At 34.8% G+C, this 25,317-nt stretch overlaps 2 protein-coding genes across 10 annotated transcripts in view; one reads left to right on the forward strand and one right to left on the reverse strand.

Annotated features, from left to right (window-relative positions):
- On the reverse strand, positions 1-22,409 carry abcb11a (ATP-binding cassette, sub-family B (MDR/TAP), member 11a). 8 transcript variants are annotated; one of them, XM_058787767.1, is made up of 30 exons: positions 22,201-22,409; positions 21,253-21,322; positions 17,946-18,034; positions 17,053-17,146; positions 16,946-16,958; positions 16,457-16,514; positions 16,128-16,369; positions 13,891-13,975; positions 13,500-13,633; positions 12,986-13,157; positions 12,358-12,482; positions 11,857-12,031; positions 11,657-11,770; positions 11,445-11,555; positions 11,225-11,350; positions 10,127-10,330; positions 9,777-9,947; positions 8,582-8,783; positions 7,593-7,674; positions 7,387-7,507; positions 7,137-7,301; positions 5,861-5,965; positions 5,600-5,761; positions 4,724-4,927; positions 3,634-3,875; positions 3,284-3,440; positions 3,011-3,208; positions 2,458-2,664; positions 1,584-1,730; positions 1-767 (listed from the first exon to the last, which is right to left on the reverse strand). In XM_058787767.1, exons 4-30 carry the CDS (start codon positions 17,144-17,146, stop codon positions 567-569), a joined length of 4,017 nt encoding a protein of 1,338 aa, XP_058643750.1. In that variant the 5' UTR covers positions 17,946-18,034; positions 21,253-21,322; positions 22,201-22,409; the 3' UTR covers positions 1-566. The 8 variants fall into 8 exon arrangements, with proteins under 8 accessions (XP_058643750.1, XP_058643751.1, XP_058643749.1 ...); XM_058787768.1 differs by having other exon boundaries at positions 21,224-21,322; XM_058787766.1 differs by having other exon boundaries at positions 21,150-21,322.
- The window catches only part of dhrs9 (dehydrogenase/reductase (SDR family) member 9), a 7,845-nt gene continuing 3,859 nt past the window's right edge, over positions 21,332-25,317 (forward strand). Inside the window, exons 1-3 of one of the 2 annotated variants that reach the window (XM_058787776.1) lie at positions 21,332-21,486; positions 23,288-23,602; positions 24,396-24,654. In XM_058787776.1, the coding sequence (XP_058643759.1) occupies positions 23,290-23,602; positions 24,396-24,654 (572 nt within the window). In that variant the 5' untranslated portion in view covers positions 21,332-21,486; positions 23,288-23,289. Of the gene's footprint in view, positions 21,487-23,153; positions 23,603-24,395; positions 24,655-25,317 lie in introns of those variants that run through there. The other variant, XM_058787777.1, reaches the window with a different exon arrangement.

Raw genomic sequence — 25,317 nt, forward strand, 5'->3', positions numbered from 1 at the left:
TTTTAAAGGACTTTTTAATATGCACAAATTGTTCATCTGTAACATTTGAATGACAATAAATGAGACATCAAAAGCAGATCACACATGGCACTACTTTAAACAATGACTGAGCATAACTGTATCAGTGATTATGAACATGTTATCAGTCCCACACTATTATCACTATAGTTCAAGGACACCATATCTTCAGCTGCTACAACAAGTCGAATCTCTGCAACCTTTTAGTACAAATCAAATGTTTGCATGTCACACATTTTGATGCAATACATTTTCATACAGTTTCTTGAAAACAACAAACAAAATACAGGTCATCCAGGTTGACTAACCACACCTGTATAAGTATAATTCCAACACGTAGGGATGTTCTCAAGACGTAATAAACTTCCACTTATCAATAAATACATATCAATAAAAAACAACTCCACAATTGTTAAGTAATTCCATTACCAAATGTAATGAGATGTAATCTGTTTGAGCAGCCTGACTAGGCCAGACAAACCAAGGATTGCTCAAGTAATGGCGTGAGTTTGAGGCAGGACTACCTGCTCGTCTAAACACTATATAATTTAACTAATAGGCGCCCCTGTGGTGACAAGTTTGTAGTAAGCCGCTTTCCTGGCCATGAGCTCCTCGTGGGTCCCTTTCTCGATGACCACGCCCTGCGACATCACAGCGATGGTGTCAGCAGTCTGAATGGTGGAAAGCCTGTGAGCAATGACGATACACGTGCGTCCCTGACGAGCCTCGTCAAGCGCGGCCTGAACAACCTGAAGATTGAAAATCAAAGACATTCTGTGCATTAAAAAGCATTCATAAATACAGGCATCAGTGCTGAGTGGATTACTTGCAAACTGCAGTCCATTCTTGAATACAAATTACATGAAAAAAATTGTAGTTAGTAACAATCTAACTACTTTTTATAACTTTTAGATTAATTTTAACCTCTGTGCATGTGATCTAAAGCTCAAATCTAATTGGATGGCTTGTTTCATCGCAGGGCGATGGGTAAAAAAAAAAAAAAGAAAAAGACACTGGTCGGAAAAATAAATCTTGTGCCATATTGATATAAAAATAAAAGAGAAAGAAAACGTATTCCATTTTTTGTTATCAGCAATATGAAGTGCATTACACTGTCAGGGTTTCCCAAACCAGAGTTTGTGAAGGAACTACAGGGGTTCGTAAATTATTAAATAATTTATAAATCTTAAATATGCTAAAGTAAAAGAAATATTTAAAAAATAAAATCTAAATAAAACACTCGTATGTGCGGTTCCACAAAATTGTAAGACTATCATGTGTTAGAAATAGGCTTTTTTAGAAAAGAAAATTTAAATGATTAAAAAATAGGGAAAACTTGCTGCCGTTTTGTGAATATTAAGGAATCATGTAATCAATAAAAGTTACTGTAGTCTGATTATGATTTTAAGTATTTAATTTTTTGAATTTGATTACGTAATTCAGAATACATATAATCAGTCACTACTCAGCACTGAAGACAATATTGAGAAAGTGTGAAATTTGGCTTGTGGTAAATTACAGTCAGACTATAAAATAAGTGCAATCACACACTGATATAGTTTTACCTTCTCACTCTCAGTATCGAGTGCAGACGTGGCCTCATCCAGCAGCAGGATTTTAGGGTTTCTGACGATGGCTCTTGCAATCGCTATGCGCTGCTTCTGTCCACGGGATAACTGTGAGCCTTGAGCACCAACCTGAGTTTCATATTTCTGAAAAACACAACAATAATCAGAAAAATCTTTTTTTTTAAAAATGGAACAGTTTATTGAAAATCTAAACAAAACAGTTTGCATGTGTGTTTTATGTTTTGTATCATATTTCATACATCAGGCTTTTATGGTTTATATAGACAGAATATGTAATATAATTTGATGCAGAAGCTGATATTTATATGGACATACGCAAGTTGAAATTCTGATAGCTTGTAATGTAAATCAATGAGATCTTTATAACCGTATAGAAGATTACTTGTATAAAATACATAAAAATATCAGTCGTCACTATATCTCCCAATAATTTGTCTAAGTAAGATGATATTTAAATGCTTAGTTTTATGATAAAAGCTCTTTTTATGTTCTATGATAAAATGCAATACACTGATGATTGAGAGATGAACAAATAAAACTTGTTTCAGTCCAGCAAGTTTTACTTTATAAAAATAAATAAAGATTTCACAGCAAGGCATGTGAAGCACGAGCTGAAGGTGGATGTTCGCACAATAAAACTAAAAGGCCTTTTACTTGCTAAAAATGTATGAACTATCAATCAGCCATCAGAAGGTCAGTAATAGATTGTGTGCAACAGGTTTTCAATGGCAGCTTTTCTACTGGTGCACAAAGTTAGTTAAAGTATGCCTAATTGACCATACTAACATGAACCCCTACATATCTGTAAATCCAAGTCGTGAGTCATGAATAAAAGGAATGCATAACTTACATCAGGTAGTGTCATCACAAAATCATGCAGATAGGCCTTCTTAGCAGCCTCTATAATCTCCTCCATGCTCACAGTACGAGAATTATCGCCGTACTGGATATTCTCTGCGATACTGGAGTCGAACAGCACCGGCTCCTGGGATACGATGCCAATCTGAGACCTCAGGAAGGGCACGCTGATGCTCGCAGATGGACGTCCGTCGATCAGCTAGGGCAAATAAGAGAACGCCACTGTTTGTTTGTCACAATCAAGGATTTTGCAGCTGCAGTTTCTTGTGTGTTTTTAGCAAAATGGCATGGTTATTTTCAACTAGATTTGACATTTTAAACTCTTATATTGTGAATCTTGTAAAATATATGTGGTAGTAATTCTTGCAATAATGCAGTGTCTTCAGTTTTAAGCAAATTCAGAGCAAATTAAAAATGCATCAAAATATATTAAGAATATTGTTGGCTCTGTGACAAATTGTTTTTGTTCTGCTTTGCAAGTTGCTTTGGATAAAAGCATCTGCTAAATGCATTTATGTAAAGATGCAATAAATGTGGTTTCATACCACTTGTCCTTCATCGGGGTCGTAGAATCGCTCCAGCAGTTGAACGCTGGTGCTCTTCCCGCACCCACTGCTTCCCACAAAAGCAAGAGTCTGTCCTGGATGTACTGACACCTCCAGACCCCTCAAAACCTGCATGTCTGGCCTGCTGGGATACGTGAACCTGCACCCTTTGAATTCTATTCGGCCCTTAAAGTCATCCTGTAACAGCATAGAAGAGAACATTGGAAATGGTGAAAGTAACAACTGGGAGGAAAAAAACCCAAATACTCTTACCCAACTTTGTTCTTCTGTTTTGCTGATGCTAATTCTGGGAACCCTGTCCAACAGTTTGAAAAGTTGGGCAGCAGCAATCTTGGCCTTGGCGTAATCTGGTGTGAAAGATGAAGCTCTGCCAAGTGCAGTGGCACTGGTCACAAGAGCTGAAATGACTCTGAGGAATAAACACATGCAGTATCTATTAATGACACTAATTACTTGATCGACTGGTATATTTTAAACAATTCCCTTAGTGAATTATGCATGCTTATAACCGATGCTTAGTTTTATATACTACATGCATTTACTGTATATACAGACATTAATTTTAAGGAGTATGTTACTTGAACCACAGACTAAACACTAACCTAAACACCATCATGTATGGAAGCCCCTCATTACTGACCAGATAGCCGCCGTATCTAAAAGAGGCAGCGAAGGCCATGAAAATGACACATTGGGCGAATGCAAAACAGATCCCATAAACATGAGCTTTCTTCTTTGCCCCTTTATATGGTGCTTGTAGTTGATCTTCATATTGAGACACAAATTGTTTCTCTTTGGCCAAACCGGCGATGGTCCTGATGTTGCTCAGAGCTTCACTGGACACCTGTATGAACAGACAGTACAATTTATACTGATATGCATAACAAAAATAATGCTAATTTTGTTAGACAGGATTCTCGTTTGTGAAATAGACCAGAGCAAAACAAGCAGGACAAATGCTTGGGTTCAGCAAGATGTTTTTGAAAGAAGTCTGTTTTGCTCACCAAGGCTGCATTTATCTGATCAAAAATACAGTAAAATCAGTAATATTGTGAAATATTATTACAATTAAAACTGTTTCCTATTTGAATATATTTTTTTAAATGTAATTTATTCCTGTGATGCAAAGCTGAATTTTCAGCATCATTACTCCAGTCTTCAGTGTCACATGATCTTTCAGAAATCAGTCTAATATGCTGATTTGCTGCTCAAGAAACATTTCCTATTATTATCAGTGTTGAAAAGAGTTGTGCTGCTTCATATTTTTGTAGAAATCCTGATACATTTTATTTCAGGATATTTGATGAATAAACACTGTTCTTTTGAACTTTCTATTTGAAATAGGAATCATTTGTGACATTATAAATATATTTACTGTCACTTTGATCCATGTAATGCATAACCATTCTTTAAATCTTAAAGTACTATTGAAACTCATTCAAATGAATGACTAACTGAGTAGGCCAAAAACCACCCTGATTGATTAGTAAGTAGTGGATTCAAAGAAAATATGAGTTTGCGGCTTATTAATGAGACTTTCTGACCGATTTATTAAAAAGAACCAGTGATTCATTCGCAAGTCTGACTACACTGGTTGCATTTAACGCATGTGTATTTGCTGCCTCAGTGAAAGCATGAATGTTGCATTAAAATGAATGAATCAGACCTTATTTAACATGACTATTACTGTACCTGTCCAGCAGCCTCCAATGCATTTTTATCCTCATTAGCAAATCCTGTCAGCATTTTAGCCTGAAAAACTCCAGACAGGCCGATGAGAGGAAGGAAGCAAGTAACCACTAGACTCAGTTTCCAGCTGAAGTAATACGCAATAATGAAGGAGGCACCGATGTTGGTCAGTGAATTCACAATCATGCCGATCTGTGAACCTGTAGCCTTTGATGAAGAGCACATTAAACACAATCAAACATACACCATATAAATTATCTTAAATCTTTAAAGGGGCATATCATTCATTTTTTATAATGTAATTTTTCCCCACTAAAATCCTCTAAAAAATATTACTTTTGAATGCCATAAATTTGTTTGCTTTGGCGACTTTACAAATCATGCCCTTTGCTTATGAAATCAGTGCTTTTTTAATGTAATTTCATGTAATTGTTTCCCCCTAAAGTCCAATTATAGCGTTAGTAAAGTTTAAAAGTTCTAAATTCGGTCAATAATTTTCCATTTGCATATTAACATGAGTGCATGCTTTCTCCAGCTTTGCAACATTTTTTATTATTATATTTTCTTGTAAACCATAAAGGGGCATATGAAACTTTAAGTCCACTTATAATGTTTGTAAATTTTCTATGCGCCTATAAAGATGTGATTTTTTGTAACTTTCCTCCAAAGGTTATAATGTTAGTGAAGTGTCTGTGTGCCAGAAACATTCAGTCACAAATTTGTTTTTATATCCATTTTAATGTCTGTTTTTTTTTTTTTTTTGCTTCTGTGCCTTTAAGAAACAGCCCTTTGCATATGAAATGAATGCTTTTCTCCAGCTTTGCAACATTGTTTTGTTTTTATTATTGTATTTTCTTGTCTGTATCTTTTGTCACTCACCCCCTGCACCATGGAGGCGTCAGTGGCTAGTCTGGTAGTCAGAGCACCAGGACTGTTAAGGGGGTTGTCGAACCAGCCAATCTCTTGCTTCAACATTGCCTGAAATCCAACCTTCCTCAGCCTGCGAGTCAACAGCTCTCCTGATTTGGCAAATGAGTAGCCCTGCGATAAACATATCATAGTATCAGAGATCTGCTGTAATAACACAACACGCACTTCTCATGGGAAATGTTAAACCTCAACAAGGAACTGTGGAAATACCTGTAAGAACTGCGAAAAGAAGCTCAGGACTCCTATGCTGACAAACAAAATACAAATGCCGTTTATCTGCCTCCTCTGTTCATCCTGGTCTTGAATGGAGAATGTCTGAAAAGCAACCATGATATTGTTAAACTCCATTCCTGTGTTTAAAGTGCCCCTATTATGGATTTTTGAAAATGACCTTCATGCAGTGTGTAACACAGCTCTAAGTGAACATCCTGCAAGTTTTAAATCTGAAAGTGCACCGTGTATAAAGTTATTGTTTCTCAAAAGAAAGAGTCGACTCTGAATCACTGAAACGAGTCATTTTTAAAATGAATCCCAAGCCGTTTCTTGTTGACATCAACATGAAACATTAGCATATTGCCCGCCCACTTTTCTGTTGGTCTGAATGAAAATGCAAATTCATTCTTTGCCACTAGATGTTGCTTTTGGAGCATTAAAAATAGCTGTTTCCCCAGTAACGCTGTACACAAAGCAGCACGGAGCTCACAAACGCTAATTTATCAGGCATTACAGGCATGATGAAATGCAAATGAGACCAATGAGACCAGAATACACTTAATAACAAATTATGCACACACTAAAGGCGAGTGGTGTTTGCCTGCGCAAAACTTGGCAAGCATGAGTTAATATCATTAACTAAAACTAGAACCTTAAAAAATATTTTTGTAGATTGACATAAAATAAACATTAACTGAAATAAAATACACCAAACCTTACACTTTTTTTTCCAGTTAGTTGCCAAATTAACTTTTCTAAATTTTCATTTGGTGTAATTTTAAGTACTAAAATAACTAAAGCTGACATTAAAATTCTAAAACTATATAGACATACTAAAAACCTAAAAATGACATAAACTTTAAAATTTAAATGAAAACAGAAAATGTACAAATAAAAACGAATCCCAAACATTAATAAAAACTATAATAGTATGTTAATGATACTAAAATAACACTGTTGCCTAGTAGTACTATTGCTGTAGTGACTATTGAGTTGCATTCATTTTTCTGCTTCCTCTTGCTATTACAATCATTAATATTTATGAATATAAATATCCATTTGATGCATACTGCATGTATTTCACACAGCAAAACTAGCATTTATTTGACTTAAATTTTCATCAAGTTGATCATGTAGATAGCGCAGTGAATGCATACAATAGTGCAGGCAATGTTTAAATGGTTGCCAGATAATGGGATGCTGCATTTTATTCAAAACCCTTTCAACAAGGTACACATCGAGATTTAATATTTCTCATGTGTGTGTGTCTCACCCCAAGGATTTCACTGAATAAAAGAGCATAGATGGGGTTGACCGATCCATTGATGGCAGCACCTAAAGAGCCCAGCAGCATATATGGCCACTCAGGATAGTTATACTTCAGGATTCGTGCCACAGGAGCCGGTTCAATGACCTCTTCATCTTTACCCTTGCTTTTCTGCAAGACAAGATAGGGAACTTTAGATTAAAAATAAGAAGCATTGCATGTGAGATACTGTATTTAACTATACTCGGTTCCAGACCTTGTTGTTTGCTTCAACTTCCTCCATTTCTAAATGGTCCGAGTGGATTTTGAATTTTCCAGATATGGCATCTGGAATGCTGTTTGACATCTGAGAATGTGATCGCTGTCTCAAAGAACGCCTATAGGAAAGGTGTTTTAATTTAAAAACAGAACATTTTGGATTTTCCTCTCAAAATAATATCAAAAGTCATAATGATTATGTACCTTAGGGCACTCTCGTAACTTCCTCTGCTGAAGGTCCTTACTTTCTCAAGTTCGTCCTCCTCTGTAATGGTCATCTCAGCAGCTGTGTGATTCAGTGTCATGTTAGTGTTTAAAGAAACCGTTCACCCAAAAATGTACACAGTGTCATTGACCCTCATGTTGTTTAAAACTATCTCCATGCTGCTCTTTTCTAAACAATGACATTAAGATCCAAAAAGTACTAAACCACCTTCATGTGCTATTTTATTGCATCACTTCAGAAGAATATACTGCAATATAAAAGTAATTTGGACTTTTTTTATGTTGTTGTGTTATTGTCGTTGACAGATGTAGTCACTATTGCTATGTTTCCATCCAAATCTGATAAATTAGAGTACTGCATAAAACATCTGAAAATAAAGCATTTCCATCCCATGGTTTCAAGAGAACAAAATCTGAAAGCCCATTTCCACCACTGGATAAAACAATAAAAAAAATGTATCTCACAATTTTTTTTTTTTGTGTGTCAGAATTGCATGATATAAATGTGCAATTTGGACTTTTTCCTCACAATTGCAAGTTTATATCTTGCAATTCTGACTTTTTTTTTCTTGCAATTCTAGGGTTTTTCCTCACAACTGCAAGTTAATATTTCGTAATTCTGACTTCTTTCTCAGAATTATGAGATGAACTTGCAACTGTGAGCTATAAAGCCCAGTTCTGAGGGAAAAAAGACTGGCGTCTTTTCTCAGAATCGCAAGTTTATGTCATGCAATTCTAAGAAAAAATTCAGAATTGCAAAAAAAAAAAAAAGTCACAATTACCTTTTTTATTTTTTAGGCTGTTCATTTTTTTTTTTTTTAAATTCACATAAAAATACATGGATGGACATGTAACTTACAATGCATGAAAATTCACTTGTGAAGTGATGCAAAATTTCTGCTTTTGTGTTTCACAGAAAAATACTAGCATACAGGTTTCCAACGACCTCGAAAACCGTCTGTACTCACTGTCCTCTGGTTTATCGCTGTCTGTATCCTTTCCTTGATTCTGCAGGGTTACTAGTGTGAAGTAAACTCCCTTTCTGTCCAGTAACTGGCTGTGCGTGCCACTCTCTACAGCGTGTCCATGCTCAAAGCCCACGATCACATCAGCGTTACGGATGGTGGACAGACGGTGCGTGATGCTGATAGTCGTTCTTCCCTGTCGAGCCTGAAAAATGCCATTGAATGAATGAATGCAACAACAAATATATGGAAACGACTCTTTCTTGAACAAACCTGCATTTGCTTACAAGTTCATAATTCATAGTTCAAATTCAGTACAACATGTAACATTAAATTATAGGATACTAAAATTGTTAAACATAAAAGAAGATATTTTACAGAATGATGGTAATCAATCCCATAGTATTTCTTTCCCTACTATGGAAGTCAATGGGGACCAACAACTGGTTCTTCAAAATATCTTGTGCCTAAGTGGTTGCTAGGGTGTTGCTGGACACTTAAGGTGTTCTAAGTTGTTGCTGGGCCCTTAAGGAGTTTTAAATGGTTGTCGGGTGGCCTCTAGTGTGTTTCTGGGTGTTTTCTAAGTGGTTCTTAAGTCTGTTGCTAGATAGATGGAATAGATCCAGTCAGCTATGAGAAAACATCCAGTCAGTTATTCAGACACCAGATATAATTTTTGATATTTTTTTACTAGTGGGTGCAGGACACTATGGTTCATTTATGCAAGTGAGGAAAAAAAGGGAACTGTGACATATTATACCAAAACATTCTTCATACAGTGGACTACCAGTAAAATTGATTTGGGACCAAAAATTATTCAGACACTTTGACCTGATCATGTTTTTCTTTAATTGCTAATGTGACCTTTTCACAGCACAGACTGAACAAAATTAAGCATTGCTTGGTAATTGGTTGACCTAAATTGGTATTATCTAATTGTGTACTTAAATTTAACAGCAGAATAATTTTTGGTTGATTGTGATCCATTACATACCCTTCTATCAAAGTAATCTGACATTATCAAGATGAATTTGTTCTGACACAGTTTAACTCTTAGTTCTTGTCATATTTTGTTACCATTTTCTAAACTATAGCAAATAAACTGTGATAATGTGAGAAATGTTGAAGGTGGTCTGAATAAATTTTGGTTCGACTGTACTTCAAAAGTTAACGTCTTAGTTAATAGATGTAAACTCACCTTGTCCAAGGCCTCCTGTACTACAGCCTCACTCTCGTTATCCAGTGCTGATGTGGCCATGTCTAACAGGAGGATTCTGGGATTCCTGACTAGCGCTCGAGCAATGGCGATCCTCTGTTTCTGCCCTCCACTCATCTGACCCCCGCCTTCACCCACCAATGTGTCAAATTTCTGCATGATATGACAGTGTCATAAAATTTCTTTAGTTTGATATGCAAAATGAATACATGCAAAACTAATATAAAAACATCTTTTAATTAAGAACTTTTTTGGGGGGGGATCTCCTGTGTTTCTTTGTGTACTTTATCAGTGAGGTAATGCATGTACTGATCTTATACAGTAGCTGGCACCTGAGGAAGATCCATGATGAAGTTGTAAGCATTGGCCTGTTTGGCGGCTTCTGTAATCTCCTCCATGGTGACTCCAGGACGGCCGTATCGGATGTTCTCAGCGATCGTGGTGGCGAACAGAACAGGCTCTTGTTCCACTATACCAATGAGGGAACGCAACCACTGGATATTCAGGCTTCTGATGTCATGACCATCCAGGGTGACCTAAAAATGACAATAATTTAGATTTTCAACACTAGATCAGACATTTGGTTTTAGATTTTACTGCATTATTCATATTTTAGGAGGTATTTTAACAAATATGATGATATTTATACATATAATATACATATACACAGATATATATATATATATATATATATATATATATATATATATATATATATATATATATATATATATATATATTCATGTCCTATGAAATTGTGTAAGGAGTGTGTGAACCAGTGTTGTTATTGTTAACTAAAACTTTTTTTTTAAAGCTAAATAAAGCAAATAAAGCTAAAATATAATTAATAGATGAAAATTGAAAATTCAGTTCTAAATAAATAATTGTATTTATTGATGGATTGATTATTTGAAAATAACTGATGTCCTATGAAATTGTTTAAGAAAAAATCAGTAATTCAAATGAAAATAAAATATTAGAAAAATTAAATGAAATGCTAAACAAATGTATTTATTCGTTTGGTTGGTTGGTTTTTTTGTTGTTGTTTCTTTATTTGATGGAAATAACAGGTCCTGTGAAATTAAAAGTGTTGTTTTTGTTAACAAACTAAAACTATTGAAAAAAAAAACTTTTCAAATTAAGCTAAAATACTATAAAATATAAATATTTACTTACTTTAAGTCAACGTCCTAAAATTACTAAAACTAAAAGTTAAATAAAAATAAATTAAAGCTAAATAGAAATATTAAAAACAAAATGAATAAAAATAATACAAATTAAAATTACATGAAATTAAATGAAAATAATTCAAACTATTAATAAACACTGTAACAGTATATATATATATATATATATATATATATATATATATATATATATATATATATATATATATATAACTAAAATAACACTAGTTTGTATTACTGTACCATTCCTTCTTTTGGGTCGTAGAACCTCTGAATGAGTTGGATTGTTGTGCTCTTTCCTGATCCACTGGGTCCAACAAATGCAGTCGTCTCACCAGGTTTGACCACAACATTCAAATCATCTAATATCTGAACACAACGTACAGCCAGTCAGTGTTGGATAGAATTTAACTGTTTAATGCAAACATTAGATTAAATTATGCATGCTAAAAACATAACCCACTTTCACTTCAGGACGGGAGGGATAGTTGAATTGAACGCTGTGGAATTCAATGTCACCTTTAACTTTGTCTAACGTATGACCTTCTTCTGAGAAGCAATCGATTTCTGGTTCCTGTATGGGAACAGGATGTGACAGTGATTAATCTGTCTCTGAAGCTGAAAGAATGAAATTTATTGATTTTGGGAGAAGAAATGTGTGTGTGTTATTCTCACCCTGTCAATAGTTTCAAATATACTTTTGGCTGCGGCCCGACCAGAGGCAAAGGCCTCAAGACAAGGAGAGGCCTGGCCCAGATTCATGGCACCCATAAGAACACCAAAGAATACCTGAAGACAAAACACAAATTCACTGATATTTAAAGAATAAAATAAGATAAAGTTTCTCCTTCTGTGTCCACACTTGGATGTCATACCTGAACGAGGCCACCGGGCGTGAGCTCCCTGGTTTCAATGACCAGTTTTGAGCCGTACCAGAAAGCCAGTGCATAACACAAGAATATGATGCACCAAAGGTAACCCTGAAACACACCAATGATCGCTCCCTTCTTAATACCCCACGCCTGGGCCTCCACGAGGTTCCTGTCGTACCTGTGGAAATAACCATTAAAAATCTCTCACTCTACAGTTTCTACCTGTGCATGACTGGAAGATTCATCCCGATAAAAACAATGCTTTTGTATTCTTTCACCAAGATGCAATTACTTGCTCTGTCTTACTTTATAAATTACATCACCACCACTTTTACTCTTTCAACCCCTTCTTTCGAACCATAATGCCCACTTTTTACAATCCACATTATTCCAGGTTCAGAACACCTTTACATTCAGTGTGTTTTCTCATTAAATATCCTGTTTCACTTTGTATATCCAGATGTAAATAGGTTTGCATTGACAGATAAAGAGGGCACGCTGTACCTCTCGGTCTCTTTGTGCTCTCCTCCAAAAGCGGCAACCGTTCTAATGGAGGAAAGGACTTCATCAGCCACTGCTCCTGCTTTAGCATAAGCCGTCAACTCACGACCTGTCAGCCTCGCCACAGCCTTCACATCAAAAACATACATTTACATTTTTTTTACAGCACACTTAAATAGGAAAAAATAATGACGGGTGATTGAATGATGGTTCACAAAATGTCAATTTTAATAGAAAAGTTCACCCAAAAAATTAAATTTGCTGAAAATGTCCTCACCTTCAGGGCATCTAAGATGTAGATGAGTTTTTGTTCATCAGAACAGATTTGTAGAAATGTAGCATTACATCAGTTGCTCAGCAATGGATGCTCAGAGTCCAAACAGCTGATAAATCCACCCATTCACTGCAGAGGACCCATTGTTGAGCAAGTGATGGAATGCTTCATTTCTCCAAATCTGTTCTGATGAAGAAACAAACTCATCTACATCTTGGATGGCTGGAAGGCGAGTAAATTTACATCACATTTTTGGGTGAACTATTCCTTTAAATCATGCATTACGTCATGAGATTTCTCCCATTCATGTTTCTACATTCACATTTATCATATTAATCTTTCTATAGTGATACCAACCATCGCCATGAGTCCTGCAGCCAGTCCTATGAGAGGACTGACTGCTATCACCACCAGCGTCAGCTTCCATCCGCCGATGAATCCCACCATGAAACCAAATATGAACGTTGAGATCCTCTCGATGAAGATGGATACCTGGTCTGCTATAGCATTGTTGATTTTGTTGATGTCACTACATGGAAAAAGAAGTCACAAACATGAAAAATTATTTAGATTTTATTACAATGGAAAAATTGTAGGATTTGTTTTGAAACATTTTTCACTCAGAAATTGCTAGTAAATATAGTAAATATTTTCTTGTAAAATATGCTCCAATAATCAACTTAAAAAATATTTTTTTTTACAGTGCACTTCATGTATTGTTTATCGTCCACTAAAAAATCTGATCATTCTTCAAAATGCACGTCTTGATTTGTCAATGCAAAGTTTAATAAGGTATTTAACACCACTAACGTCAGATTCATGAACAAATCTAACAATAGTACAAGATAACACGGAAAGACTTGACTATTACTCAGATATCCTTGTGTTCAGCTCCCCGATGGAGTTGCAGTCAAACCAGCCGATCTCCATGCGCATTATCTTCCTGAAGTACATTTTCCTAATGCGTTGGATCTGTCTGGCAGCAGCAGAAACCCAGAGAGCGATCTGAAACCAGAGTGAAAACTCATGAATACTGTGAATTTGTATCAAACACCTCTTCTTGAGGTTATAGCATGATAATGCCTCTGTCTCCTGCAGATCTGGAGCACTACTGAGATTAAAAAATAAAAGATGTGTATGTTAAAACCCTGACTGCATCTCTGATACTAGGCAGACATTCCTATTGCACTTAATTCCATTCATCTTAATGGCCATTACAGTAAAAACTTTCAAATGAGATGAGAACAAACTTTCTTATATACCTGAAAGTAACTCAGAATAAGGACACCAACTCCAATTCCAACATAGTAAAATGCAAACTTGGTCATTTCAGCCTCAATATCCACACTGTAAAGAGGGACAGAGCAAGAACATTTAAAACAGGCAAAATGCAAAGTGACACATTTTACAATGTTTGATTCTATCCTGCAGTTCTTTCTCCAAAACCCTTTTCTGGCTATTAAACTTGTTGAAAAAAAGTAATAAATAAAAAATTCTGAATAATTAAATGTAATAAATATTTATCTAAATATTTTTTTAAAAATCCAAATATGTTAATATAAATATAAAAATATTATAAACTTGTTTAAAAAAGTAAATAAATAAAATAATCAAGAATTAAATGTAATAAATATTTGAACAATATTATATATAAAATAAAAATATATGGAAAATAAGTTAAAATAATAAATGCAATATATGTACATAAATATCAATATTTCTTACTTATATCAGTTTTAAATTATGCAATCCCCCCTCCCTTCTCACTCCTTTTCTTCTGTCTCGCTCCCTCCTCCCATACGTGTTTTTTCCCCGTTCTCTCTATGTCTGTGCTCTCTCTCTCTCTTCTGTTTGACTGTATCGCTCTTATCCTCACATATGTACATCTTAAATGGAGTTCCAATGTTCAACTGAGGACGAGGGCCTTCTAGCTCGGAGGTGACTGAGTTTAGTCTGTACTATCGACACTTGGCATAGAGATGTAGTTCTCTCCGTCCAAATGTATCCCTAATATGTCCAGAACTTCCTGGCCAGACTTCCATTTTATATAACGTATATTTCTTGGCCTGTGTACCACAGATGTGGTGTATAATTCTCATTGGATATACCACAGCACCACCCCTTGCAATGCAACTATATAATGTATGGATGTAATAATAAAAAAGAAGTAGTTTGTGAACAGACAATTGGCTTCTTGTTCATAACTCTTTCCATGGGCCCATGTCTTCATGAATGATAAGGAACTGAGAGTGTTGAGGTGGCAACGAGAGATAAAGGGGTTCATTAATTAACAATCAGTAAATATATTTATATATTAATAAAAAAAAAAAAAAAAAGGGAAAGTTGACATGAAAACAAAACCTGTTTTACTCCCAAATTTGAGCTAATGAGGAAATTAGAATCATACAGAATAGTTTTAGGTTTCCAAAATGGAAAAATAAAAAATAAAAATAAGGTCTCATTTGTTACTCATAAACGGCAATGTGGAGGTCAAATGGAGACTTTTGATTAAGTCTCTTGCTTTGTTTCTAAAGAAACAGATGCTGGTAATCTCATATGCACTTCTCCTCTAGAGTTTCTTAAGAGATCTTATGTGGGAACCCATTTTTGACCCAGGTTTGAAAACCTGTGCCCTAGGCTGTAGTTACGTCCCTGCAGAAACTTGTGAATGATGCTCTTATAGATGTGCCATCACCATTTAGTGAAGTCATTTAATGTTCCGGGAAAACTGAACTGAATGTCACGGCTCCTTTTAATTGCTGTTCTGTCAGGACCACTGTCGTCAAAATGATTGACACTTAGCATAAAGTTTGGTTTGGCGGTAAGGTTCTTTTCTGGGCAAAAACTCCCTGCCCATCCATGCAGCCTGTCATGAATGAGCAGGGAGAGCAACAATAATAACCCCCCTATGGAAAACAGAACAGAACAAAGCAGATATCATTAATGTACTTAAGTGTAACACATTATTCAAGATAAAAGGAGTCTGATTCAATGAAGAATATCAGAAAGCCTGAAGTCTTGACTGTGGCAAAAGGAGGAGTTGGGGATGGAGGAGGGTGATTTGCTCCTGAGCAAGCGAAAAAGCTGCTGATTGATACTGAATAGAGCTTATATAGGAATACCATGATAGGTGTCGTATTCCTATAGGTAGATGTGATCAGGTGAGCGTCAGCCGATGCAAGCTTGACTCACGTGACTTGCCAGAACTAATGCCATACACTTAAATTTTGGATCCGGCAATTATTCATTTACAATTTAAGCACTGATTAATTGTCTCAGATTTAATTAACTCAAATTCAGTCTCAATGAACTCAAATACTTCTCATCAAATTCTCCTAGAACCAAAGAATCTGAGCTATATGTTTATTTTAAAGCTCTATACTTTCGTAATTGTCATAATATTTCTCCTAAGGAAGTCTCTTGCACTTTTAAAGAGCAGCACAATTTTCCTGTGAGGACACTCAGGTTGCAGGTTCCATCTCGAACCATCCTCACTCACCCACAGTATGTGGTGCTGTTGTCCGGCCGCTCGACCACAGTCCCGTTCAGCCAGGTGATGGTGTTATTAATGCAGGTTTTGTTCGGGTTGGTCAGTTCCTGAACCTCAAGCTCATAGTCCACGAAGGTGTTGGTCATCATGCCGTACACCAGCAGCATGAGGGGAGATGCGGCGCCGTGGACCAGAGAGCACACACTTCCCACCACCATCATCAGGACCTCCTTCCATGTGGCAAAGCGGAACTGGACAGAAAAATCAAAAACAGTGATGTGAGAGAAAAATCAAGCATTAACTCAATCTAAACAGCAGAATTACAATGAAACGCTTACCAGCTGAAAGAATCCGACGGTCAGCGCTTTCTCTTTTTTTGTTTTGTCACTGCCATTCCTCCAAACAGACAGAATTTAGATACTTTATTGCAGCTTAAAATTCATTTTCAGATCAGATCGGAACTTTGGTGCGAGTTTGCAAATCTTTTTTTTCTGATATTTCTTTTTTTTTATGAAACAGTAGAAAACAAACCATTAAGCCAGTACAGTTATAAAAAACAAAGTGTACACAATACAAATCCCTTAAGAAAATGAACCCTGGTTTTACTATAGTAAAAGTGTAGCAACCACAGTTTCCATGTACTTGTCTAGATCCACTCCGAATAAAGAAGAGAGGTTCAGAGCCAGATATTTCTCAGATGTTAAATTCAGCAGATGATGAAATCATTGTTTACCCTCATATTTAGACATATGTGTCACTTTCTGTAGCATTTTGGCATATCATGCATACATAATATTGGAAGAAGTCAATAAAAACAAAATACTCACTTGAGGTCAGCATCTGGGTTGTAAGAAAACAGAAGAAATTAGTTGCACATAGTAAAACATTAAATATTTTGCAATCGAAATTAATCACAGCACACTACAGTTCATACCTTCATCAGCTTTGTATGATTTTGTGGTTTTATCTACACCGTCCCGTGGAGAGTTTTCACTTTTATTCTTCTTCATTCTGGTCGCATCTGACATCTGGTTTTACAGAAAAAGACACGTTTAGCCAGTTTTAACTTCCCAACAGCATCAAATCACACAAACTTATGACAAAACAAAGCATTTAGTCTTATTTGGCTGTAGTCATAAGGCCCATGTGCTGAACTACAGAGACAATAACCTTTTACCTACTATTGTTAACCTGGCATTTCATAGTGATTATATAACAGATCTGTTTGCTGAATGTTAAGAATCCTCAACTCAATGATTTTGTCCGGTTAAATATTACAAGAATAATTAAAAACCACTAGTGGACAAAATAAATGCTGTACACAAATTAGATAGTTAGATTACAAAGCAAATAATGTCAGTAGCAGCTCATTTAATTTAGCTTTGAGAGAATTTGATAAGATAAAAAAAAAAAAATCATACTGATTAGAAATGTGTTCACATTAAAAATCTTGAGATTTCAAACTTTGGAGTCTGAGAGCAGCATAAAACATTGCCAAGATCTATTTAAGACACATGTGTGATTAGTGGCATCTTTGCCTTGGGAGAAAACAAATCTGAGAAAAAAAAAAAAATACTTTAATAACAATCTTCGCTCATTAATTGCTAGTAGTAAAAGCAGAAAGAATAAAATAGCATTTTCTTGTAAAACATATTCCAATAACCTTTGTTTTATTTACATTTTTTTTTTATAGTGTAGATGAAACAACTGAGAAATCAGAAAGATCTCATTTCCACATCAACTTCATAAAACATTTCAAATGAGCATTAAATGTAATAAGTGTTAGTGTTTTTTGTAGTAGAGAAAGCGAGAAGGACTGATTCATACCTGCTGTGAGGAGCTGCTCTCATGTCCGAGGGGCTCTTCTATCAGTGCAGTCTATCCACACCTTCTGCACTATCTTCCCCTTTATTAGACTGATAAGACATTACCTGATCAAGGTCAAGGTGTGCACAGTCTGTTCTCTACTGTACGCAGAGACCCGAAACAGCGTATAACGTGTTTGTGGGTAAACAGTTAATGAGTTCAGTCACATTTATTTATCAAATCACATCGAGGTTTACAGCAGATTATTAAAGTCATCTCATAGACATCAGTAATAAATTGAGTTGAATGACCGTTGGGTTGTTTGTTCATTAGGTTGGTCTTGCAATATTGAGTATGATGATAGATAGACAGTCTGACAGACGGATCCTTATTAATTTATATTTTATCTATTTATTTTTATTTGAGGTCTATAATGTACCATTTGTGTCATAATAATAATGAATCATAGCTATTTTGAATAATGTCCCCCCTTATTTACACTGTAAAAATGATTTTATTTTTTTTTGGAAGCTGAAAATAAAACGATTATTGGAGTATGTTTTACAAGAAAATACTTTGTAATTGTTTATCAAATTTACTCAAATTATAAATATACTACAATTTTCTACTACACCAAATTTTCCAGGGTACTAATGCATGTACACTGATTTAATAAATGCATCATGTATGGAGGTGATAATTTAATAGGTGATAGATAGTTTAATATCCCGGCGGTCATTCAACCCTTCTGGTGACATGTCATCTCAAAAACAATATAAATGATCAATAACTGATAACAAAACCCCTATGCATCTGAATCCAGTGCAGCAGAAATGACAAATACAGATGTATTAGCTTTAAAATTAATAATTTATCACAAATTCCTCATGAATATAGAAATTATTTTGACCAAGCTTTGACAAAATAGGAAATAGATAAGTGTTTTTTTCCCCTGTAATATTACTATTTGTAATATTACTGTTTTTTATTGATGTTTTTAGAGCCTTCAGAACAGCCATATTTATGACGCTAATAAAATGTGACGCTGAGAGTACATCCTACATCAATCCTCATCAAAACAGTACATTTTCAAAACCTCTGAAAGATCTGAAAAAAAAAAATAATAATAATATATATATATATATATATATATATATATATATAATAAGGACTAAACTTAAATTAAAAATTTGATTTCCGTGCACAACCGATCAAAAGATACATAGATAGGCCTAAGTAATAGAGTAATAAAAAAAGCAATTTTCTAACATTGACATTTGGAAGCCAAAAAATTAATCACACAACTGAAAAACAAACAATGCATTTTTCAGGTCTTAAAATCATGTTAAGCAACAAATTTGGCATGCATGCATTTGTCAGCCAATTACAGCCTTACAAAAGCACACAAAACACGCACAGGTTTTATGCATTTGGAAACATATTTTATATATTGGGCACTCTAATATTGGCGAGACCACATTTTACATAAGTTAACAAAAGGAAAATTAAATGCTTTTAAAAAAAAACACGCTCTCACAGACGCCGTCATCTGTGAAAGTGTGTAAAATTAGGTCAGAGACCGAACGGTGAATGACTGCACTGTATTTTTTGACCTGCGATAAATCACTTATCACTTATTAACAGTGTTGGGCTAGTTACTCAAAGAATGTAATATATTACTCATTACTAGTTACTCCTTTCAAAAGTAATATTGTTACTTTACTTATTACTTTCTGGCAACAGTAATTAGTTACACTACTAGTTACATTACTGTTTCTTCACGCCCCACAGAAGTTGTAACTGTGTATCTGGGGACATCACATGCATGTGTGAAAAATTATGAAAATAAATCTAGGAATTATTTAATTGTTGGATTTTAAATCAGCGGGGTTGAGGCATTAAAAGTAACTAAGCTGTTTTATGGATGGTAACTGTAATATTATTACTGAAATCTTATTAGTAATTAGTTACACTGCTAGTTACTGCAAAAAGTAATATTATTACAGTAACTTGTTACTGCCCAACACTGCTTATTAATCAGTTTTACAGTTAAAATGATAATAATCTCCCATAAAGTTGCATCTTGCAACTCTTTGTCATTTGTACATCGTGTATCAATCCTTGACTTTAAGATATTTACATGATAATGGATTTTAGTAGATGTAAAAGGTATTCTGGTAACACTTTACAATAAGGTCACATTAGATAACGCAAGTAAAAATGAGCAATGCATTGGTTAATATTCTTTGTTTACTTTAGTTAATAAAAATACAACTCAAAGACTTGAATTCTTAGACTGGCAATACAAGTCTGGATGTTTATACCTCTAGCGACTGACTAGAAAGTTACCTGTTATCCTGTTGGCAGGTATATTATTGGGTTGACAATCTCAAACACTGACTGAATGTATCCAATGCGTCTCAGTCACAGCTCACACTTTTCTGGGTAATCTTGAAACTTCGTTTGAAGCAGCACATCGCATTGCCTCTTTACGAAGAATCGTTGAAGTACTTTTGTATATCTGCCTCTGTTAAATGAACGATCTGAATGCGCCTCAAGCCCTGAGCTGTTACAGCCGCAGGATTTACAATAACACAAGTGATTCCTGCTCAGTACAGATACACAGTTTCAAAGAAGTCTGAGGTCGCTCAGGAATGTACTGTTTATAGATTCACAAACACAGGAAACTGTTTGATCTGTTTCTAGAACCAGTTGCTATTGTTATCTAAAGGTAACGAAAGGTTCATCATATAAAACATTTTGAAATGTTGCCTTGAAACTACATAAAATAAAATGATAAATTATTAAAATAATAAATTAAAGCTAAATATAAAAACTAATAAAAATGACTTAAACTAAAATAAGCTACTTCAAAATATCAATAAATTCTATAATAAAAGATAAATGATACTACATTATCCCTTCTTAGGACTGGAAACACTTTAAAGATTTTTATTTTTTATATAGACCTAGATTGCATTTTCTTATTTTTTTTTTAAACCTATAAAAGATTTTTTATTAAACCTGTTTTTAAAATATATATATATATATATATATATATATATATATATATATATATATATATATATTTTTTTTTTTTATTTTTTTTTTTTATTTATTTTTTTTTAAAGAAATTCCAACCGGTGATGCTTTTGTAAATCAGATGTGTCTGGAGTTTTTATTGTATTATTTTATGCATGGAAAAAACTATACCAACAACATTACCATCCATCAGTTCAAGCTTCTTTGCAGTTGCAAGAAAAATGCTGGAGAAATTTATCTGTGGTGTTTTATCTGACCTTCCCATTGAGACAGTCACATTTCCTACCAGCTGCCAATTAGTGGGCAATCTCAGTGCGTCTGGAAGGGAACTGTCCTTTCTGATCATCCAGCGCCCCCTGCAGGAGCAACACTGCACAGTTATTACATAATAGCAGACACTTCAGTAAGTTAACCGGTGTCAGATGCACACACAGCCGAAAGGAAGAACAAACACATTCCCAAACTTCTGAGACGACTGACTAGAAACAGATATCTTAGAAAGCTGACTTCTAAAGCAAGGGTAAGTAGCCTATACGGCTGGTTTGTAGAGTCAATTGTGCAGAAAGGTTCAAGTGAGCAAATTCCTGTTTTTGGTAAATGCATGCTGTTTGCAAAAGGGTTTTGTCAGGACACGTTACTGATCACGCGCTTTCTTATAATGGCATTTCAATGTTGTAACAACGTTAGCTTGGTTTCTTTCTTTTATTCGTTCTAAGTTTGCAACAGTACAGTGTAAAAGTTAACTATTGTTGACATCTCTCTATATAATTTACACGCCCCATTAATGAAGTGAAGTCCGGCCGACTCTTTTCTGGGAATCGGTTCTTTCAAACAGTTAATTGTGACAGAACCGGTTCAAAACAGGTTCCACGGTTCTTTGACTTCGAACGCAATCACGTGACATTGATATCGCGTGTTCTAAAGCTACCCTAAAGTAATAAATTAATTCTTGATACTATGATATTAGAAGATTTATTGCAATTTATTGTGTGCCAGTTTAATTGGTTGCAGCTATGATTCCGCTCATAAATACAAATGTAGTTTCAAACCTTTAATAATTGGCTTTTACAATAAACAGCACCATGTGCACACACATTTCTCGAATAAAAGTTTTTGCATGTTATAATTAAATTACATTTTATAAAACCAACAGTAGGCAATGTGTGTTGATAAAACTATCAAACAATCAAGCTGCAAACACTGCAGTGCGTTTTATTTACAAGATTTTACTTACTTTCCGTAAAATCAGTCACATCTTTGGTTCATCCCAAATGCTATTCAGAATCAAAGTAGACCTACTTACAATTGTTTTACATTGTTGCAAATTTCCACGAGTTTACTCGCCGCTTCTAGGCACATTTCTAATCGGTAATGTTCGAAATAAACGGTTCAATGAATTGTTGACGGCGACCGATTCAGCCCGATTCGTCAACGAATCTTTTTACATCGGCTTGTGTGATCCGGTTCAACTGATTCTTTGACAATATCCGATTCAAACGAATGATTCGATCACGATTCGGACCGTGGCTTCCGTGTGTTTCACAATCATAGTAAACATTTATTTGCAGTTATTCAATATGAAAAGATAAAGATACAGACAAACTTATTATTAGTCCTTTATTTATCATATGTGACCCTGGACCACAAAACCAGTCTTAAGTGTAAATTTTTCCAAATTGAGACATACATAATCTGAAAGTTGAATAAATAAGCTTTCCATTGATGTATGGTTTGTTAGGATCGGACAATATTTGGCTGAGAGACTGAGAATCTGAGGGTGCAAAAAAATCTAAATATTGAGAAAATCGTCTTTAAAGTTGTCCAAATGAATTCTTAGCAATGCATATTACTAATCAAAAACGACGTTTTGATATATTTACAGTAGTAAATTTACTAAATATCTTCATGGAATATGATCTTTACTTAATATACTAATGATTTTTGGCATAAAAGAAAAATCTATAATTTTGACCCATACAGTGTATTTTTGGCTATTGCTACAAATATACCCCAGCAACTTAAGACTGGTTTTGTAGTCCAGGGTCACATATAGTTAGGCCTATTTATCTTTATTTTAACAACAATGTGTCTTTTCTCTCTTATCTCTCAAAATCTCTCACACTTTCTCCAGTGATCTAAGCTACAATCATGAGCCAAAAAGTTAATGGTTCACCAGGTCATGTACTTTATGATTAGAGCTTTGACCACATGCGCTCTCTCTCTCTCTCTAGATATCTAAATCTTTATTTTGCTGATTTGGCAGGGATTGCATGAATTTGGATCCACTTTTCTGATAAAAACAAATTCATTTTCTTTTGCAGAAATGTTCCTGTACATTGTAGGTCTCATAGTCGTCTTCTATGTCTATCGGTGGTTGAGAGAACTGGGACGAGTTCCCAATAAATCGGAGAAGTTTGTGTACATCACAGGCTGTGACACGGGGTTTGGGAATCTCTTGGCCAAACACCTGGACACGAAGGGTTTCCGTGTCATCGCTGGCTGCTACACGGAGAAGGGAGAAGTTGAGCTGAAGAAGTGCTGCTCTGACAAACTCACAACGCTGCATTTGGATGTGACTGATAATTATAGCATCAAAAAAGCCGCAGAAACCATTAAAACCCTGGTGGGAGAGAAGGGTAAGTCACAGAAAGACTTTTTGCATCACAGAAATAAACTACATTTCAAAATATATTCAAATAGAAAATGTCTATTTTAAATCATAATAATATTTCACAATATTACTGTTTTTATTGTATTTTTGAGCACATAAATGCAGCCTTGGTGAGCAGAAGAGACATCGTTAAAATGTTAAGAAATTAAGAATGCATTTAATATTTAATTCCTGATCTTAAATGGATGCATTTAAAAATTTAAAGCAAGATTTGACTTTAAAAGTCAAATTGAAATTAATTTAATACATTTCATCATAATTGCATGTTATCATATACGCAATACACGGGGTAATGCACAATATATACACATACACAATATGTATTTCCAGAAACCTTACATGATATTAATAACCAGTATTTGAAATGTCATCTATACAAAGTTGCATTTAATTTATTTAAATGTATTATATTTAATTTAAAGAATTTCATTTTATGGACAATGGTGAAATAAAACATAATTTCCTGCTCATTTAAGCAGAAAGTCTCATTATTAGTTCTCTCAATAAAAAAACTAATATATATATATTAAATGTCAGGAATAATTAATAAAAATAAGTGCTTTAATTATTTATGTTCTTGTTGTTGGAATAATTAAATTCCTAATATTATCCTTCTCATGTCCTCATATCCTTCTCTTTTTTAATGAAGTTGTCGGTCGAGCAGTTTCTTCACGTGGTTCTCGCATCACGCTTCCTGTGTATTTTGCAATCTCCTGTGATGAAAGAAAACGGTTTTATTGAGTTATGTGTGTTTGCAGGTCTGTGGGCCGTGGTCAACAACGCTGGGATCTCCTTCCCAACTGCTCCCAATGACTGGCTGGAAATTGAGGACTTCAAACAAATGATCAATGTCAATCTGATCGGGGTTGTTGCCATCACTCTGAGCGTGTTACCGCTCATTAAGAAGGCCAAGGGCAGAGTGGTCAATGTGGCCAGTGTGTTTGGAAGGATTAGTACTCTGGGAGGAGCGTACTGCATTACTAAGTATGGAGTAGAGGCTTTTAATGACAGTCTGAGGTCAGTATGTCCAGTAACCGAATATGGAGACTCTCCTGACAAAAACTGGTCAAAGAAATTCAAATTCAAAGCATTTCTCAGATACAAGCCAATATAGTATTTGGGTTTTATGTGCAATTAATCATCATGATAACACGGCAACCATTCAGTCAAGTACATTTTAATTTGGCAAGCATTTTCTCTGCTGCAAATGCTAACATATTCTAAAAATATCTGATTTGTCAGCACAATCATAATGAAAGTTTAAATATGTGTACAGAGTGTTTGCAAGAGTCTGGGTAGAGAACTGGCCAAAAGGTGCTGCTATAATGAGTATTTTAACACTTTTTTTTTTTTTTTGTATCAGGAATTATGCAGATTAGGATCTTAGTTTCTCTTTCCCCTGAATACTTATGTTTCTAGAAATATATGTAGTTTATGTCTAATTTACCTGTGTGTTAAGAGTGCAATACGTCCAAAAAACAAGACTTATCTTAAAACACACACAAAATCTCATTTACAGCGCCTTTAGTATCATTTATATACTATTTTGAATTAGCTTTTATTTTTATATTTTCAGTTTTACCCTGCTATATTTGTATACCGGTAAGAAGGTCTAAACCCCGCTGATTTAAAATCTAACAATCAAATAATTCCTAAATTTATTTTCATAATTTTCACGAC

Source organism: Onychostoma macrolepis, chromosome 09 (genome assembly GCF_012432095.1).
Source record: "Onychostoma macrolepis isolate SWU-2019 chromosome 09, ASM1243209v1, whole genome shotgun sequence".
Lineage (NCBI taxonomy): Eukaryota > Metazoa > Chordata > Actinopteri > Cypriniformes > Cyprinidae > Onychostoma > Onychostoma macrolepis.

Bases quoted from the DNA above. Each gene is read 5' to 3' on its own strand.
- abcb11a (XM_058787767.1), bottom strand. From the start codon at position 17,146: ATGTCAGATGCGACCAGAATGAAGAAGAATAAAAGTGAAAACTCTCCA. The intron at 4,928-5,599 runs GTGAGTGACAAA...TCTTCATCAAAG, and splicing joins ACGCCTCCATGGTGCAGGGG to GCTACAGGTTCACAGATCGG. The intron at 768-1,583 runs GTAAAACTATAT...TTCAATCTTCAG, and splicing joins TCGATACTGAGAGTGAGAAG to GTTGTTCAGGCCGCGCTTGA.